A 20,460-nucleotide genomic window follows, 5' to 3' on the forward strand; every position below is an offset into this window, starting at 1 on the left:
GGATCAAATCTATAGCACAGTCACAGTCCCTATGAGGAGGCAGTGCACTGGACTCAGACTCACTGAAGACATCCTGATAATCAGACAAATACTCCGGAACTTCCGAAGGCGTAGAAGAAGCAATAGACACAGGCAGGGAATCCCCATGAATACCACGACAGCCCCAACTTGAGACTGACATAGCCTTCCAGTCCAGGACTGGATTATGGGTCTGTAACCATGGCAGCCCTAAAACAACCAAATCATGCATTTTATGTAAAACCAGGAAACGTATCACCTCGCGGTGTTCAGGAGTCATGCACATGGTAACCTGTGTCCAATACTGCGGTTTATTTGCTGCCAATGGTGTAGCATCAATACCCCTAAGAGGAATAGGATTTTCTAATGGTTCAAGAGTAAAACCACAGCGCTTAGCAAATGAGAGATCCATGAGACTCAGGGCAGCACCTGAATCTACAAACGCCATGACAGGATAAGATGACAGTGAGCAAATCAAAGTTACAGACAGAATAAATTTAGGTTGCAAATTACCAACGGTGACAGGACTAACAACCTTAGCTATACGTTTAGAGCATGCTGAGATAACATGTGTAGAATCACCACAGTAGTAGCACAAGCCATTCCGGCGTCTATGAATTTTCCGCTCATTTCTAGTCAGGATTCTATCACATTGCATTAAATCAGGTGTCTGTTCAGACAACACCATGAGGGAATTTGCGGTTTTTCTATCACATTGCACCGAATTAGGTGTCTGTTCAGACAACACCATGAGGGAATTTGCGGTTTTGCGCTCCCGCAACCGCCGGTCAATTTGAATAGCCAGTGCCATAGTATCATTCAGACCTGTGGGAATGGGAAAACCCACCATAACATTCTTAATGGCTTCAGAAAGGCCATTTCTAAAATTAGCGGCCAGTGCACACTCGTTCCAATGTGTCAGCACGGACCATTTCCGAAATTTTTGGCAATACACTTCAGCCTCGTCCTGCCCCTGAGACATAGCCAGCAAGGCCTTTTCTGCCTGAATCTCAAGATTGGGTTCCTCATAAAGTAAACCGAGCGCCAGAAAAAACGCATCAAGATCAGCCAATGCCGGATCTCCTGGCGCCAGCGAAAAAGCCCAATCCTGAGGGTCGCCCCGTAAGAACGAAATAACAATCTTTACTTGCTGAGCAGAATCTCCAGATGAACAGGGTCTCAGGGACAAAAACAATTTACAATTATTCACGAAATTCCTAAACTTAAACCTGTCTCCGGAAAACAGTTCAGGAATCGGTATTTTAGGTTCTGACCTAGGATTTCTGATAACATAGTCTTGTATGCCCTGCACACGAGTAGCCAGCTGGTCCACACTTGTAATCAAGGTCTGGACATTCATGTCTGCAGCAAGCATAGCCACTCTGAGGTAAAGGGGAAGAAGAGAAAAAAAACAAAAAAAAAACAACTCAGAATCTTCTTTCTTATAATCCCTCTTCTGCAATGCATTAAACATTTAATACTGGCCTGGCAAACTGTTATGACCCCAATGGCGAGGGTCTCAGAGGAACGTGGAAGTCTGCAGAATACAAAAATCCAGCTCATAGGGCAGTGGTAACTGGGTTGACCATATATCTACTCCTAACGCCAACACTAGAAGTAGCCGGGGATCATTCCTACGTTGATTCTAGATGACACGCGCCAGCCGGAGAATCTAGCTACCCCTAGTAGAGGAAAACAAAGACCTTTCTTGCCTCCAGAGAAGGGGACCCCAAAGCTGGATAGAAGCCCCCCACAAATAATGACGGTTAGGTAAGAGGAAATGACAAACACAGAAATGAACCAGGTTTAGCACAGAGAGGCCCGCTTACTGATAGCAGAATAAAGAAAGGTAACTTATATGGTCAACAAAAACCCTATCAAAATCCACACTGGAAATTCAAGAACCCCCGAACCGTCTAACGGTCCGGGGGGAGAACACCAGCCCCCTAGAGCTTCCAGCAAAGGTCAGGATATAGATTTGGAACAAGCTGGACAAAAATACAAAAACAAAACAAATAGCAAAAAGCAAAAGGCAGACTTAGCTGATATAACTGGAACCAGGATCAGTAGACAAGAGCACAGCAGACTAGCTCTGATAACTACGTTGCCAGGCATTGAACTGAAGGTCCAGGGAGCTTATATAGCAACACCCCTAACTAACGACCCAGGTGCGGATAAAAGGAATGACAGAAAAACCAGAGTCAAAAAACTAGTAACCACTAGAGGGAGCAAAAAGCAAATTCACAACAGGGCGGGCCGGGGGGGGGGGTTGGGGGGGGGGGCGGAGTAGGCGGCAGCTTCAGCTAGGCTGAAGCCGGGGCCTAAATTAGATGCCTGAGGCCCAGAAGGGCTCCAGGCCGGCACGAAAGTCTGGGAGGGCGTCGGATCTGAACCGGACCCCTCCGGATTTAAAGGCAGGATGGCGGTGGGGCTATAAGCGGAAGGGGGAGCCCGGTAGGGGTCTCCCTGAGGCAGTATAGAGCTGGTGCTGCCGCAGAGACAGGGGCGCAGGGAGCCCTGTGTCTGTCTGTGCCATGCCTGCCTGCACTCCCCCCGGCCCCAACAGGAGCCCGCAGCTGGGCTGGGGTCCCTGGATGCAGGCGCAGTGTGTTGGCCCATTGCTGGGAGCTGTAGAATGCTGCCTGTACAGGCCCTACCTGAGGTGTCTCAACCTAATACCCCCAGAGGGAGATAGGGAGGGTGCTGTTGTCACCTTTAGGGGCCTTTCTCCTCGCCTCGACCTCAACCCAGAAACCAAAAGGAATTGGGGAAGGAGGGGGGGTCTCGACTTCGAACCAGCACCCGAGGGACTGGGGAAGGAGCAACATGGGGAATAGCCATCTCTACTTCAACTGGGCACACCATAATAGGGGGCCGAGGAAGGAGCCATGCCGGGAGTCTCACAGGAGACCCTCTTTTCTTCATCTGTAATCCCGTCGGAAAAAACGGAGTAAAAATCTTTTAGGTGTGCCTCCTATGCGACACTAAGCAAAAACTGGAGAAGGCTGATGCCGTCCAGGGGTGTATACTGCACAGGAGGAGCCACAGTTAATCTTTTTCAGATTATGCATAGTGTCGCCTCCTAGTGGACAGCAGCATAACAACCATGGTCCTGTGTCCCCCAATGAGGCGACAGAGTAATTGGGAAAAGTTTGAAAGTGTCCCCAAGTGTAGTTGAAAAAAACCATCAAGCGCTACAAAGAAACTGGCTCACATGAGGAATAACCCAGGAAAGGAAGACCAAGAGTCACCTCTGCTTCTGAGGATACGTTTATCCGAGTCAACAGCCTCAGAAATCGCAGGTTAACAGCAGCTCAGATTAGAGACCAGGTCAATGCCACACAGAGTTCTAGAAGCAGACATATCTCTACAACAACTGCTAAAAGGAGACTTTGTGCAGCAGGCCTTCATGGTAAAATAGCTGCTAGGAAACCACTGTTAAGGACAGGCAACAAGCAGAAGAGACTTGTTTGGGCTAAAGAACACAAGGAATGGACATTAGACCAGTGGAAATCTGTGCTTTGGTCTGATGAGTCCAAATTTGAGATCTTTGGTTCCAACCACCGTGTCTTTGTGCGACGCAGAAAAGATGAACGGATGGACTTTACATGACTGGTTCCCACAGTGAAGCATGGAGGAGGAGGTGTGATTGGTGTGGGGGTGCTTTGCTGGTAACACTGTTGGGGATTCATTCAAAATTGAAGGCATACACACACACACACACACACACACACACTACATTAAAAATAAATTATATGTATTAAAAGTACATTTTCTTTAGAAAGCTTGGACGGAATTACCATGTAATCCGCACACTCCAGCACTGGAAGACCGCCGTCTCCTAATGTTTCCAACATTGCTTGACGTACTCGTGCCTTTCCTTTCATTCTTTCAGAATCTGCTCTTTGATTTACTGGTAAGGGGAAAAAAGGAGATAATATTTACAGAATTCAAGCCACATTGTATAATGGGTCCTTGCCAGTGTCTCACCCCTCACCCCCCGACTCTTCTTTACCAACAGGTCCCCTTTGTTACCACGGATGATGGACTTGGTTGGAGGCACTTGGAGACATCACAATCACGGATCTGGCCAATAGACCCCCCAAGAGATTACAGTTGGAAGTCACTTACCAGTTGTGGGCATGCAGCTTTCCTCTGGAGCTGATCTTGACTGATATGATTGAAATGGCTATAAAGATACAAAAGAAAAAAAAAAAAAGATGAAAAACACCCTGCAAACAACACTTAGGAGTGGAAAAAGTTACAAAACTATTAAAAACTGCAGAGGTACCAAGAATTCCCTATGTTTAAGCATCACTTCACCCTTTAGCTTGACAGTGGAAGTGCTCAATGTTTTAGAACCTTAGGTCTGAAGCATCTGGAACTCTGCACCCCCATGAAAACATTTTTTGGCCATAATTTACTACATACGTCAGTCGTTACCGGAAGTTGGCTAAAGTTGGAAGTTCACGCCTCTCAATTAATGTGGCACGATTTGCTATGACTGAACTAAATACTAGATCAGCAGCTCATAGATGTTTTAGAGCCATCACTTCTACTGAAAATTATAGTAAATCTGTGAGCCCCAATGGGGACAGAAAGGATGAGGTCTATAAACGCTGTGGAATTAATGGCACTATATAAAAGGGAGTACAACATATAAGTAAATTCACATAGGAAAGCCCCTGTTCGCAGGATCTGTGACGGTTCCACAGGTCGAACCCCCCCCTCGATCAAGAAGTTATCCCCTAACTCAGGGGTGCCCAACCTGTAGCTCGGGAGCCACATGTGGCTCGCGGTCCAATGAATTGTGGCTCGCGGCTGTTGGCCAGCTTGGTGCATTAGCTCCAGATTTAGTAAATAGTGAGCTTTGTGAATTGCCCTGCACAGAAGAGCAGATTTGGGTACACATCTACTGGTCTTGGGGGTTTAGAGATAATTTAAGTATGGCACGCTGGAGACAGTATGATACTACCGGTCAAAGGAGGTGCTCGAAAATGGATGTGACTGTGCTGGGAGTGCGTGATGGGAGAATGCTGAATGTGGTGGGGTGTGGTGGGAACCCCTGGATTTTGGTATACTGCTTTGGGGTAATTTGTGTGGAAAAGCTTTGGTTATCATTATACCTGTAATGGGGGCTTTGGTTGCCACTACTGTGAGGGAGGCAGTAGCTGGATGTGGCTCGCGACCCTCTTGCATAGCTAAATGTGGCTCTCAAGGTCAGAAAGGTTGGGGACCTCTGCCCTAACTCATGGATAGACGACAACTTTCAAACTAAAAATTAGCTGAAGTTAATATTTTTTTTTTCAAAGCCAACACTATTATATAAATACAAATATAGATTAAACAACCACAAGACAGATTTCATCACCAAGGAATTATTAAACAGTATAGCGGCACCAACCTGACAGTGTCTGTAGTTTACTCAGCACAATCCTGCTGATAGCTTTCCTTTAAATATTATTTAAATATTATGTGATCCTCTAGGATCCAAAGTTAGGGATCTCTCACTGATCAGGCCTGGAGAACAGATCCCCTGAAGGTACTGACCTTTTACTTCGGCTCCCTTCCCCAGCTGACTTGCGTCAGTAGTAACCCAGATGCATCGTGAAAGAATCCACGGTACCCCTTTCTGCAGCTTTGCTAGAGATGTTCACCATGATGGTGAAGTCTTCAGTCTTGTAAATAACCATCTGGACTAAACATGAAGATGATGGTATCTGTTCCAGGCTGTTAGAATTGCTTCCTGCAAGACTCTGGAATTGGCTTGGCTCAACTGCAGTTCTCGGATGCAGAAGGTAATCAATCTCAAAATAGGGATTTTTGTGTACTCGCCGTAAAATCCTTTTCTCCGAGCCACTCATTGGGGGACACAGGACCGTGGGTGTATGCTGCTGCCACTAGGAGGCTGCCACTAAGTAAATACAAAAAGGGTTAGCTCCTCCTCTGCAGTATACACCGCCCACTGGCTCCGGATAATACCAGTTCGTAGCAAAGCAGTAGGAGATTAACAAGATTTAACTGTAGGAACAACATGTCAGAGACTAAAACACTCATCATAGGCAACAAGCCAAAACAGGGGTGGGTGCTGTGTCCCATAATGAGTGGCTCGGAGAAAAGGATTTTACGGTGAGTACACAAAAATCCCTAGTTCTCCATCGCCACATTGGGGGACACAGGACCGTGGGACGTCCAAAAGCAGTCCCTGGGCGGGAAATAACAACCCAACAGTAAACTTATGGCACCTGCTGTCTACAGGTGCGCTACTGCTGCCTGCAGAATACGCCTACCCAGGCTTGCATCTGAAGATGCCCGAGTATGAACATTGTAATGCTTTGAAAAGGTGTGCAGGCTAGACCAGGTAGCAGCTTTGCAAACCTGCTCTGCAGACGCTTGATTCCGAATGGCCCAGGAAGCACTCACCGACCGAGTGGAGTGTGCCCTGAGACCCGTAGGGATAGGCTTGCCTCTGATGCGGTAAGCTTCTTGAATAGTCGACCGAATCCATCTGGCGATTGTCGACTTAGAAGCGGCCAGTCCCTTCCGGTGTCCCGCCGGGAATACGAACAGAGCATCTGTCTGTCGAAAAGGTGCCGTCGTAGACTCTGACAAGATCCAGGGAGTGAAGAGCCTTCTCCACGCAGTGCGTTATAGCAGGACAAAATGACGGAAGTACGATATCCTCGTTGAGGTGGAAGGAAGACACCACCTTTGGGAGGAAGGTAGGGGACGGTCTGAGGACCATCTTGTCCTGGTGGAACGTAAGGAACGGCGTCCGACAGGAAAGAGCAGCCAACTCCGAGACTCGTCTGATCGAGGTAATAGCGACAAGAAAGGCCACCTTCCACGAAAAAAAAAAGAGGTAGAGAGATGTCCTGCAACGGCTCGAAGGGAGATTCCTGCAGGACACCTAGAACCAGATTAAGGTCCCAAGCCTCTAGAGGCGCTTTGTAGGGAGGCACCACGTGAGAGACTCCCTGAAAGAATGTTCTGGCATGAGGTTTGGAAGCAATTTTTCGTTGAAAAAGGACTGACAAGACCTGCCCTTTAAGGGAACTCGGCGAAAGCCCCGAGTCAAGACCGGATTGGAGGAAATCCAGGATGGTAGGGATGTTGAAAACCATCAGAGGGCGACCTCTGCTTCTGCACCAATCAAAGAATATCCTCCAGGTCCGATGGTAGATGTGCGATGACACCGGCTTTCGGGCATTGATCAAGGTGGAAACTACCTCACGGGAAAAACCTGCTTCAGTCAGAACCCAGGATTCAACGGCGAAGCCGTCAAACACAGGGCTCGAGTTCTGGTGGTAGATCGGGCCCTGAGAAAGTAGATCTGGACGATCTGGTAGGCACCAAGGAACGTCTACAATGAGTTGGATCAGCTCTGCATACCTCGCCCGGCGAGGCCAATCAGGGGCGATGAGAATTACCGGGACACCCTCTGCCCTGATCTTCCTGATGACTCTAGGAAGCCGGGGCGGGGGGGGGGGGGGGGGAAACAGGTAAGGAAGGCCAAACTGACTCCAAGGAAGGACTAGCGCGTCCGCCCCGATTGCTCTGGGGTCCCGGGATCGGGCCACAAACTGAGGTACCTTGGCATTGAACCAGGAAGCCATCAAGTCTACGTCCGGAGTACCCCAACGAAGGCAGATTTGTTATAATATGTCCTGATGGAGAGACCACTCTCCTGAGGCAAGACCTTGCGGGTGAGGAAATCCGCGGCCCAATTCTCCAATCCTCGAATGTGAATGGCCGATATGACCGAGTGGTTGTTTTCGGCCCAGAGAAGGATGTACTCTACCTCGCGCACTGCAGCTCTGCTGCGGGTGCCCCCCTGATGGTTTATATAAGCAACAGCCGTGGCATTGTCCGACTGGATACGGATGGGGCGGCCTGCTAGGAGATGATGGAACCGCTTTAGGGACACCCAAATCGCACGTATCTCCAGGATATTGATTGGAAGGCGAGACTCGTGATGAGTCCAGGTTCCCTGAGCAGTGTGATGGCGAAAGACCGCTCCCCAGCCTAGGAGGCTGGCATCGGTAGAGACTACCAGCCAATGGACTGGGAGGAAGGATCTCCCTTGAAGAAGAGAGGATCGGAGCGTCCACCATTGGAGAGTCTGCTTGACTCGAGAAGAGAGAGGACACAGTCGGTCGAGGGCAAACGGACTCCCGTCCCATGCGTCCAGCAGAGCTTGCTGGAGGGGACGAAGGTGTAGTTGCGCAAATGGAATCGCCGCCATTGCTGCCACCATTTTCCCAGGAATCCTCATGCCAAAATGGATGGAACAGGGAGACGGCTGGAGAAGCTTCCAGACCCCCTGTTGAAGAGCCAGGACCTTGTCCCGAGGAAGAAGCACCAACCCTAGGGAGGTGTCCAGGGTCATGCCCAGGAAGGACATCCGTTGGGCCGGAACAGGAGATGACTTTTCTAAATTGACCAACCAGCCCAGCCGAGAAAGAGTATCTAAAGAAATACGGACGCACTCCTCGCAGTCTTGGAAAGATGGGCCTTTGACCAGTAAGTCGTCTAGGTAGGGAAGCATATTGTTTGGGAAACACTGCACACTCTAATGATAATAAACTCATACTATCTTGCATAAATTAACACACAACTCAATATAAATAACACATGGGAGCACATCTATCAACATTGGATAAGCGACTAAATCTGATAACATAACATGACGTTTCGACTCTCCCGAGTCTTAATCATACCATCGCTGAGTATGGTGATAATGTTACGCACAAAAAGCAACTCCTTAGGTATGGATATATGGGTAGTACTAATCGCTTTAAGGTTCTGCCAAAGCCAATGGCTGGACGCTGCCCTGTGTATAGGACCTGTATGAAGAAACTTGAATTGCGGCGCTCCCGCGCCTTGCAGATGCAGATGTTGTGTGTAACATTATCACCATACTCAGCGATGGTATGATTAAGACTCGGGAGAGTCGAAACGTCATGTTATGTTATCAGATTTAGTCGCTTATCCAGTGTTGATAGATGTGCTCCCATGTGTTATTTATATTGAGTTGTGTGTTAATAATTTATGCAAGATAGTATGAGTTTATCATTAGAGTGTGCAGTGTTTCCCAAACAATTTGATCACTGGGACTTTCACAGTCCGTGACACTCGCACCTCGCTCCAAATTGACAGAGTGCACACCAATATACCCCACTATAGGTAGGGAAGCATGACTAGACCCCGAGAATGTACAATGGCCATGACCGCCGCGAATAAAAACCACGAAACCTTTCGTCCTCTGGGACAGGGACAATCATCACTCTGTCTTGGCGGTTCGACTCGATGGCCTGGGAAAAAGCCCGAGCGCGCATTCCCGCTTCAGGAGGGCGGGAAGCGAAAAACCGAGTTGGAGGGGGAAAGGAAAAATCGATTTTGTAACCGGAGGACACCAGATCCCTCACCCACTCATCGTGAATGACTGCGAGCCAGGCATGACTAAACAAATGAAGGCATCCGCCTACTTTGCCGGTGTCATCCGGACGAGGTTGGGAGTCATTTAGAAGAAGATGGTTGGGGTCTCGATCCCCTGGACCGAGACTATGTGGAGCAGCCCTTCCAGGAATGGTTGAGCCTGTATGAAGCCTGAGGGCTTTTGTCTCTGCTGGCGCCCCGAACCAGGGGAACTGGCCGAGGAATGCCATGCTTAAGTTCCACGAAAGGGCCGAAAACGAGCCTGCGGCTGTCATTGGAACGGTTGTCAATCTCTGCTGGGGAAGGGAAGTACTTTTTCCCCCTGTAGCGTCTGAAATCAGCTTGTCCTGCTTTTCACCAAAGAGACGGCCACTAAGATATGGCAGGGACGTGAGGGACTTTTTAGATGCGGAGTCCGCTCACCATTTCCTCAAGCAAAGCGCTCTCCTAATCGCCACAGCGTTTGAGGCTGTAAGTGCAGAGCAGTTTGCCGCATCCAGGGAATCGTTTACTAAGTAATCGCCAGCCAAGGAAATTTGATTTGCTAGCTCCGCTATGTCAGAAGGAAAATAACAGTTCTGTAAGGCCTTATGCAGAGAGTCTGCCCAACAAGTCACGGCTTTGGCTACCGAGGTAGCCGCGAAGGAGGGGAAGAGTGCCGAGCCTGAAGCCTCAAAAGCTAAACAGGCGAAACTGTCAACTAGGCGATCTGTGGGATCTTTGATAGAAGATCCGTCCGGCACGGATCGAAGGGTTTTAGAGGACAAACGTGAAACAGGAGGGTCCACTGGAGGGGATTCTGTCCATTGTTTGCAGAGATTAGGAGAAAAAGCATATTTGGACTCCAGCGATCTCTGGCCTTGAAAGCATTTGTCTGGACGCTCCCTATGTCGCTGGACTATGTCCTGGAACTCCGGGTGATTGGCAAACACCCTATGAGTACGTTTGGTCCTTTTGAAGGACACCGAATTATCCGTACTGCAGGTCGCCGGTTCCTCATCAACCTGAAGGGACTGGTTGACGGCCTCAATGAGACTATCTATAGCAGAGGTGTCAAACTGCATTCCTCGAGGGCCGCCAACAGGTCATGTTTTCAGGATTTCCTTGTATTGCACAGGTGATAATTTAATCACCTGCACAGAATGATTCCAGCACCTTGTGGAATGCTAAGGAAATCCTGAAAACATGACCTGTTGGCGGCCCTCGAGGAATGCAGTTTGACACCTCTGATCTATAGAGCTCTGAAAACCTGGCGACTCCAGATCTAGAGGCTCAGACTCAGGATCAGAGTCCTGGTCGGAAGAGGTGCCTGGGGAGCGGGAAGCAGAGCTAACGGACGCCGAGGCACCAGAGAGCCTGGGGGACGAGCTACGGGCACGCCTCCTAGACGGCCGCTTGTGCTTAGAATGAGAGCGGCCTCTGCAAGCTGAAGATTCTGCAGCCGTAGGGGGAAGTTTCCTGAATAGGCGGATTAGGCCTCTTTCACACTTGCGTCGGTACGGGTCCGTCGCTATGCTTCGGGCCGATGTACCGACGCACATTGTGAAATTTGTGCACGACGTGGGCAGCGGATGCAGTTTTTCAACGCATCCGCTGCCCATTCTGAAGTCCAGGAAGGAGGGGGCAGAGATTCGGCCACACATGCGCGGTAGAAAATGGCGGACGCGACAGACAAAAAAAGTTCACTTGAACGTTTTTTCGTGCTGACGGTCAGCCAAAACACGACGGATCCGTTGTACGACGGACGCGATATGTGGCCATCCGTCGCTAATACAAGTCTATGGGAAAAAAATGCATCCTGGGAGCACATTTGCAGGATCTGTTTTTTTCCCAAAACGACAGATTGCGACGGATGCCAAACGACGCAAGTGTGAAAGAGGCCTTAGTGGTCCTGCTCCTGGTTGGATCCTGGAGGGACTCGATAGCTTTAGTCAAAGAAGCCATACATTGCGAAGTGACAAAGCCCACTCAGGGGGACTGGTCACCGCGGGCTCGTTTGCGGCAGTGGGCTCCTGAGCGCATTTAGGGTCACAAGCATTACAGAGCGGAGCAGTATGCCTGCTTGGTAGCGCAGCCTGACAGGAGGTGCAAGAAGTGAAAAACACCTTATGTGTTTTTGCAGACTTTTTGGAGGGTTTAGGCAGAGACATGTTGTCTGTTAACCTCTGTGCAGGGCTGATGTGGGGCACTTGTGCAGCTAATAAAGCGGAGCACTGTGTGCAGGAGTAGGAGGGCCTGTGTCAGTGTGCAGCGCACCTACCCAGGTCCTGTGTCCTGATGCCGCACTGTGACCGGGAGGAGGTGCCGCTGGCGTCCTAAGCTCTTCGTGTCCAAGATGGCTGCCGAGAGTCTGTGGAGCGCTTCTCGTAGTGTGCGAGAAGCGCTAAACCGGTGGGCGGGCCCTCGCGCGTGACGCGCACTGTGGGCGTAGACGCGGCCTAGCTGTGGCCGAAGCCAGGGTCTAAATTAGCGGTGCCCGGCCGCAAGATGCGGCCGAGCCCACTGTGCACTTGGGAGCCCCCCTACCCCTGCCAGATTCACCGCTTATGGTCCTCTTCAGGCGAGGTATGAGGGGGAGGTGCAGTCAACCTCGATCCGCCGCCCTCTTGATGAGGAGGTGTAGAGGGACTGGGGAGCTCCATGCAGCACCGCTGTTCTTCAGTGGTGGTGCAGAGGGAGGGCGGCCGGACTGTGCTTATGGAAGGTGGCCTCTGTGTATCTTAAGGGTTCGCTCCCCTAGGATTTCACAGGGCTAGTTCTCGGCCGAACATCCCACATCGCAGGAGAGGGTATGGGGAGTAAACTTGCCGTGCTCGCCTGTTGATGTTTTGGGGGAGATCGGCCCCCTTAGAAGGGTCCGTCGCCCCACCATCCTCTTGCGCAAAGTTAAAAATAAAAAATAAAATTAAAAAATAAGAACGTCTGGAGAAAAACAGACGCAGTGTGCCTCCTACGGACACTAAGCAAGAACTGGTATTATCCGGAGCCAGTGGGCGGTGTATACTGCAGAGGAGGAGCTAACCCTTTTTGTATTTACTTCGTGTCAGCCTCCTACTGGCAGCAGCATACACCCACGGTCCTGTGTTCCCCAATGTGGCGATGGAGAAATCCTTATTGCGTATCTGAATGACACTCGCTTTTGCCTCTGGAAAGATTGAACTCTGCTCCTGACTTCTAAGGGGGCAAAAAGATTGTCCTCAGATGGGAGTCGAGGAGAACTCCCAGAAACACCTTTTGCGTGTCTTTCATAAATTGAGAAAAGTCCAATTTATAGAACCAAAGTAGACTTTTTACTGTGAGGATAGTCTCCAAGAGATGATAGTTGAGATGATGCACCAAGTACACCACCAAAAGAAGATCGTCCAAGTATGGGGAGATAATATCCCTTCTCTCCTCAAAGAAGCCACAACCTTGGTCATTAGTTTTTTACATATCCTAGGGGACAAGGATAGGCTGAACAGAAGGCACTGGAACTGGTGAATTATCTCATGAAGTTCTAGTGCAAGCCTCAGGAACTGTTGGCAAGTGGGATAGCCACATGCTGATATGCATCTTTTAGATCTAAGGTGCACAATACTGAATTCTTTCCTATTAACGTGATAGCTGATTTTATAGTCTCCATGTTGAACTTTCTGTACTTGACCCACTGGATAGGAGCTTATAATGGTATAAAACTTCCCTGAGGGCTTCTTTATGGAGAAGAGACTGTAATAGTGGCCCTGACAAATTTCCGAGTGGGGTACTGGAAAAACTGCTCAGGACGATATCAGATCCCTGACGTCCCCTAAGAGTCTATTTAGGAAGGTTGGAGATTGAGGGATGGTTAGGCAAAATTTTTCTGAAGAGGGCTAAGTTCTATCCTGTAGCCTTCTGAGATGGCCTGCCAACCCCCAAGAAAGAATTGAAGCCTCCCCCCAACTACCCTGACGTCAAAGTCTTGCGGATGGCGCTGGTCTAAACTGGGCACCTCTACCCTTACCTCCCTTGGGGGTAACTCCACCTTCCCGTTTTTCCTTTCCCCTTGAATTCTTGTCTCTGGGACAGACTGGACCTACGAAAGGCATGATATCTCCTAGGCTTTTCCTCTGGGAATTGTTTTCAGAAGCCTTTTTCAGTATCTCATCTAACATGGGACCAAAATGGAAAGGAGAATAGCTTGCTTTTGGAATAACTATCTCTGACCAGGTTTTTAACCAGATGGCCCGCCTAGCTAATTTAGAAAGGAAGTTGCTTTTGGCTGCAAACCTTATCAATTCTGCCGAAGCCTCTGACATGAACTCTGTCGCTGTTTTTAGCATGGAAAGGGACTCTAATACAATCTCCCAGGGAGTACTAGCATTTAATTTAGCCATTAGCTCATCGATACACAAACACATGGACCTAGCTACAGAGCTGGAGGCTATGTTGGCCGTAATGACGGCTGTTGATGCCTCTTATGTTCTTCTTAGCAAGCCCTCTGCCTTTCTATACATAACATCCCGGAGACATGAAGAGTCTTCAAAAGGTGACTGAGGACTTCCTTTCATGATACTCCTCCGTACTGCACGTAATAAATCAACAGTGTCCTCAGATGAAAAATTATACTTTTTTTGCTCTTCTGGTCGGATGTGAGGTGTAACCGCTTCTCCTTCCAAACCCTGACCAGAGTATCAGGAACCCTCTTCCTCTTCTGATGATTCCTCCATTTTCCATCTAGCTCTTTTATGATGGGTTGTGCCCAGAACAGTTTGAGGGGGAAAAAAAACTGGAGACCGTGCTTTGTACTTCCTCCTTGATCATGGATCTCATATTGGCGATAAAAAAGGTTTGTTCCTCTTTTAGGATCTTGATGCACTCCGCACATAACTGGTTCATCTGTGCCTCTGATAGTTTGGTGTTACATGTTGCACATTTTCTGGCTATCTTCCAGGAGGTAGAACCAGACCCTAAAGGGGCTCCTCTGCCCCTAAATGTAAAGATAGGAGATTTTGAATGTAAATGAAATCAGAGTATATATCAGGAAAGTTATTGGGACAAATAAGGTTATAGACTTACAATGTCCAGGGATTGGTCGGATGGGGTTTCTGAATGTGTAGGATCAACATCCATGGTCAGATTGTGCACACCAAATCATATCCTCAGTAACCCTTTTATATGGTCCTACCTTATCTTCCAGGTACACGCCATCCTCACCGTCCATAATCCCTTGCGTTCCAAGCTGGAACGCACGCTGTGCTGATAGTTTACGGTAATTCCTCCCCCTTGAAACAGGACGTGCGTATCACCCAGTAAAGCAGGCGCACCGGGAAGAGCGTCCTGAATGCCTGTGTAAACCGGAAGTGTATTCCACCCTTGAACGCACGAGTCACCAATGTCTACCCTATTGTGAGCTGCAGCATGAGATTGAGAGCCCTTCACAGAGGGAAGCAGCAAAAAGTTAGGAGCCACTTCCCGCTCTACTCACCCGACTGATGGACCGCTATCAGCCACGAGCCTCTTCACAGGAGGAAGGGAAGAGATGGATACCCTCCAATCCACTTGAGCTCATCCAAGTAATTCTTCCACACTGATGAACCTCCTCTCCTGCTAGGGACAGGAAAACCACTGAAGGTGAGGTGGAGGCAGGGTGCTTTTAACCTCTCGTGTGTTTCCGGTCCCTAGAGGATGAGAAGCACTCCCTTATGGTGGGTGGTCACGAAGGACGTCCTGGAAATACTTATTTCATACAATAAAAAGTATGACTTTCTGATTTTCTGTTTATTATTTTTACATTCTGTCTCTCACAGGTGAAGTGTACCTACTATAAAAATTACAGATCTCTCAATTGTTTATAGGTGTGAAAACTTGCAAAATTGGCAGTGTATCAAATACTTATTTTCCCCAGTGAATCCCCTCTTGTCCTTATAACCGCTCTAAACAAGGAGATTATATAGATGCAAGTCGCTGCGCATACCTAGCCGGAGAAGCAGCAATTACGAGATACATTCATGGGTACCAAATAGAAAACAGGACCACGAGTACCGTCATGGGGACACAAGGGTAGAGATGCCGCCTATCACAAAAAACAGATCAGCAATCTATGAGCTTATAAAGTAAATGTCAGCATGAAAACGTTAACATTTATCTACATTCAGAAGTGATTCTAAAGTTTTTACAGTAGGTGGGAAAAAAATCCATAAAGTGGTGTTTACCTGCTCACACAGCTGTTCATGATACAGGATTTCCTGAGGACATTTTCCCACCTGCTGAAGACGTATAGAACCAGGCCTGAAGAAATGAAAATCCAAAAACTGGTCTCAGAAACACATCTGGTAATAGTGCGGCGGATAAAATAATGATGCTACCACTGTCTCCACAGGACGGCGGATATAGCCGAGGGCAGAGCAAGGCACGGCCACCACTCCAGTCTTATGGGGGGGGGGGGGAGGTACAAGTCCCCTGTTTGGACGCCCACCAATCTCTTAATGACTATGCAATTACCCTTTATGGGGACACACTGACAAGGTTGCATACTTCCATCTGTACATCAGTAGGTGGTCCATAAGCGTCAATGACAAACAGCAAGTTGTGTTTCAAAAGATGTTTAAGTACATGGAGGCTACAAGTATCAGACAAGTCAGAGGCCGACAAATCCCTTTATACTGGCTACATTCGTGAAATTTTGCTTACTTGACTAAATCGCTTGAATACAATGTCTTGCAAGGACTCCAAGTACCGACTTTTAAGGTCCATCTTTTCGATACTGTCGTACCCTGCAGCTGATAAAAGACCCTGTAACAGCAAAGAAAGGTATAGCTATCAGAAATAAGGATTTTTGGTACTCACCGTAATATCTCTTTCTTGGATCCTTCATTGGGGGCAGAGGTAGCCATGGGGTGTATGCTGCTGTCTCTAGGAGGCTGACACTAGGCAGAAAAACAGGGATTTTTGTGTACTCACCGTAAAATCCTTTTCTCCGAGCCAATCATTGGGGGACACAGGACCATGAGTGTTATGCTGCCGCCACTAGGACGACACTAAGTAATACAGAAAGAATAGCTCCTCCCTGCAGTATACACCCTCCTGCTGGCTCCAAGTGAACCAGTTTGGTAACAAAGCAGTAGGAGCTTAACATTTAACCAGGATGAACTATGTCAAAACCAAGCCAACACAGAAAACCAAAGCCGTTAGGCTAACAGGGTGGGTACTGTGTCCCCCAATGATTGGCTCGGAGAAAAGGATTTTACGGTGAGTACACAAAAATCCGTTTCTCCAACCCCTCATTGGGGGACACAGGACCATGGGACGTCCTAAAGCAGACCCTGGGTGGGGAACAATCAACTGTAATTGCTCCTTGTACCCACAGGTTACAGATGCGGTACAGCCGCCTGCAAAATTCGTCTGTCGAGGCCTGAGAATGAATATGGTAATGTTTTGTAAACGTATGCAGACTGGACCAGGTCGCAAACTTGTGCTGCCGAAGCTTGGTGCTGGACGGCCCAAGACGCACCCACTGACCGAGTGGAATGAGCCTTAATCCCTGCTGGGACAGAATGACCTCTGACTCGGCAGGACTCCTGAATAGCTGAATGAATCCATTTTGCTATTGTCGCCTTGGAAGCGGGATACCCCCTCTTGTGGACCTTCCGGGAGCAAAAACCTGGGCATCCGACCTGCGGAAGGACGCCGTCCGCAAGACGTATCTTTTGAGAGCTCTCACTAAATCCAGTGTGTGGAGGGCCTTCTCGATGCGATGTACTGGAGCCGGACAGAGAGACGGTAAGACAATCTCCTGATTGAGGTGAAAGGATGAGACAACCTTTGGCAAAAAGGATGGGGATGTTCTCAAAACCACCTTATCCTGATGAAAATTCATGAACGGAACTTGACAAGACAGAGCCGCCAGCTCGGAGACTCGTCTAATGGACGTGACCGCAACCAGGAAGGCAACCTTCCACGAAAGAAAGGACAGGGAAACCTCCTGTAGAGGTTCGAAAGGAGCTTCTTGCAAGACCCCGAGGACCAGATTAAGGTCCCATGGTTCCAACGGCATCTTATAGGGCTGCACCCTATGGGAGACTCCCTGAATGAACGTCTTCACTTGTAATCTGTTGGCAATCCTGCGTTGGAACAGAACAGACAGGCCTGAAATCTGCCCCTTGAGAGAACTAAGGGTGAGACCTAAGTCCAAACCCATTTGTAAAAATTTGAGGATGGAAGGAATGGAAAATTCAAGAGGAGAACGTCCCCGGTCGGTGCACCACGAAAAGAAGGTTTCGATGATAAATGCGCATGGACGTAGGCTTTCTAGCGCTGATCATGGTAGAGATGACTTCCGGAGAGAAATCTGCCTGGGTTAGAACCCAGGACTCAACGGCCATGCCGTCAAACACAAGGCCTCGGAGTTCTGGTGGTAAATGGGGCCCTGTGATAGCAGGTCTGCGCGATTCGGTAATCGCCAGGGAACATCGGCGACTAGTTGAACTAGTTCCGCGTACCACGCCCGGCGCAGCCAATCTGGCGCACTCAGGATTACCGGTACTCCCTCCACTCTGATCTTCTTGATGACTCTCGGCAGTAAGGGGTGCGGGGGAAATACTGTATGTACGGAAGCTGAAAATGATGCCGTTCAGGACCTGCGGAAACAGTCAGGTGACTCGAACTGCTTACAAGATTGGTCCGTGAACACTAGAAAAGAGGTATTGTGTCTTATATGAGATTATGCATTGATTAAGATCGGAAGCGATCGAAACGCGTCGCATATTTGTCTGCACCTAAGCATTCGCATGTATGCAAGGATCCACTGAGTTGGAAGAATTTTAAGGAATCAATAAAGAATTACTGTTTTATGGAGCTGGAACGCCTTTTCCTTTGCTGCTCCTGTGATAGCAGGTCTGCGCGATTCGGTAATCGCCAGGGAACATCGGCGACTAGTCGAACTAGTTCCGCGTACCACGCCCGGCGCGGCCAATCTGGCGCAATCAGGATTACTCCCTCCGCTCTGATCTTCTTGATGACTCTCGGCAGTAAGGGGAGCGGGGGAAATATGTACGGAAGCTGAAAGTGATGCCACGGGAGAACGAGTGCATCTGCCCCGATTGCTGCTGGATCGTGGGACTGAGCTATGAAGTCGGGAACCTTGGAATTTAGCCGTGAGGCCATCAGATCCACGTCCAGGGTTCCCCAACGACAGCAGATCTGGTGGAAGATCTCCGGATGGAGGGACCACTCCCCAGAGTCGAGGCCTTGACGACTGAGGAAATCTGCCTCCCAATTGTCCACTCCCGGGATGTGAACCGCAGAAATCATTGAGCGTTTTTCCTCGGCCCAACGGAGAATGTAGCCTACCTCGTTCACTGGCTGCCGTGCTGCAGGTTCCCCCTTGTCGGTTGATGTATGCCACTGCAGTGGCATTGTCGGACTGAATCCTGATGGGACGACCCGCCAGAAAGGGATGGAATTGGAGAAGAGCTAACGTGATTGCCCGAATTTCTAAGATGTTGATCGGAAGGCGTGATTCCTGAAGTGACCAGCGGCCCTGAGCTGTGTGATGTAAGCACACCGCTCTCCAGCCTAGAAGACTGGCATCTGTTGTCACAACTAGCCAATGTACTGGAAGAAAAAAAAGACTTCCCTTGATTCAGGGAGGACTATAATGTCCACCACCTGAGAGACTGTCTGACTCACTGGGGAAGGAAGAACCAACGGTCGAGGGAGAACAGGTTCCTGTCCCAAACAGCTAGGAGGGCATGCTGTAAGGGACGGAGGTGTAATTGGGCAAATGGAACCGCCTCCAAGGCTGCTACCATCCTGCCGAGGACTCTCATACTGAAGCGCAGAGAGAGTGCGAGGTTGAGAGAGCTTCTCGCTGTAAGGCTGAGATCTTTTCCGGGGAAAGAAGCACCAACCCCTGGGACGAGTCCAGTATCATTCCTAGAAAGAAAATTCGCTGAGCTGGTACTGGGGAAGATTTTTTGAAGTTTATCTTCCAACCCAGGCGAGAAAGAGAATCTATTGTGATGTTCATAGCCTCCTTGCAGGCGCGGAAAGAGGGGCCTTTGATGAGGATATCATCTAGATACGGTAGCACCACCACGCCTCGGGTGGGAAGGATGGCCACGGCGGCCGCCATGACCTTGGTGAATACCCTGGGAGCAGTGGCGAGGCCGAAGGGCAAAGCAAAGAATTGGAAGTGTTGTTCCTGAACTGCGAAAAAAAAGGAACCTCTGGTGAGAAGGGAAAATTGGAATGTGGAGGTACGCATCCTGGATGTCTATAGATGCCAGGAACTCGCCTTTTTCCATGGAGGCGATGACAAAACGAAGCGGAACCGTTGTAGCATGACGAACTTGTTCAGCGGTTTTAAGTCCAGTATGGGCCGTACTGTACCGTCCTTCTTTGGAACAATGAACAGGTTTGAATAAAAACCTTGAAACCTTTCGCTTTGAGGGACTGGGATAATAACCCCGTCTTCTTTTAGAGAGCTTATGGCCTGGAAGAACTCTGATGCCTTTGCCCTGGAAGGAGAAGACAGGAAAAAGCGATCTGGTGGAAGATACGCTGTGTCCGGCCAGGTCCGGAAGATGTGGAAGTAGAGGACCAATTTGAACGAAAAAAAAAAAAAAAAAAATCGGGACCGAGCCGGCTGTTGCTGGTTCCGAAAGGGTCTCTGTTGTGGGAGAAATTTACTTTTCCTTCCAGTGGCGTCGGAAATTAATTGATCGAGTTTTTCACCAAAAAGGTGACCGCTCTGATATGGTAAAGAAGTCAATGACTTTTTGGAAGCAGAATCAGCACGCCAGTCCCTGAGCCATAAGGACCTCCAAATGGTGATGGCGTTTGCTGCTGCTTGAGAAGCGCAGTCAGCGGCATCCAGAGACGTGGTCACTAGAAAATCCCCAGCTGAAGACAAGACCTCAGCCCAATGGGTCATAGCCTTAGCCACCCACGTAGCGGCAAAAGATGGAAAGAGTGCGGCTGCTGCGGCTTCAAAAGCTAAACGAGCCATATTGTCGATCTGACGATCGGTGGGGTTTTTAGTCGAGG

The 20,460-nt window shown here is 49.0% G+C and overlaps 1 protein-coding gene across 4 annotated transcripts in view; it reads right to left on the reverse strand.

The window, feature by feature from the left end:
• Positions 1 to 20,460, reverse strand: part of CENPN (centromere protein N) — a 65,170-nt gene that overhangs the window by 34,424 nt on the left and 10,286 nt on the right. For 2 of the 4 annotated variants that reach the window (XM_077288355.1, XM_077288354.1), the window contains exons 7-9: positions 16,105 to 16,206; positions 4,150 to 4,207; positions 3,819 to 3,931 (exon numbers count right to left, since the gene is read on the reverse strand). In XM_077288355.1, the coding sequence (XP_077144470.1) occupies positions 3,819 to 3,931; positions 4,150 to 4,207; positions 16,105 to 16,206 (273 nt within the window). The remainder of the gene's footprint in view (positions 1 to 3,818; positions 3,932 to 4,149; positions 4,208 to 16,104; positions 16,207 to 20,460) is intronic. The other 2 variants (XM_077288357.1, XM_077288356.1) reach the window with 1 other exon arrangement.

This window comes from Ranitomeya variabilis, chromosome 2 (assembly GCF_051348905.1).
Source record: "Ranitomeya variabilis isolate aRanVar5 chromosome 2, aRanVar5.hap1, whole genome shotgun sequence".
Taxonomy (NCBI): Eukaryota; Metazoa; Chordata; class Amphibia; order Anura; family Dendrobatidae; genus Ranitomeya; species Ranitomeya variabilis.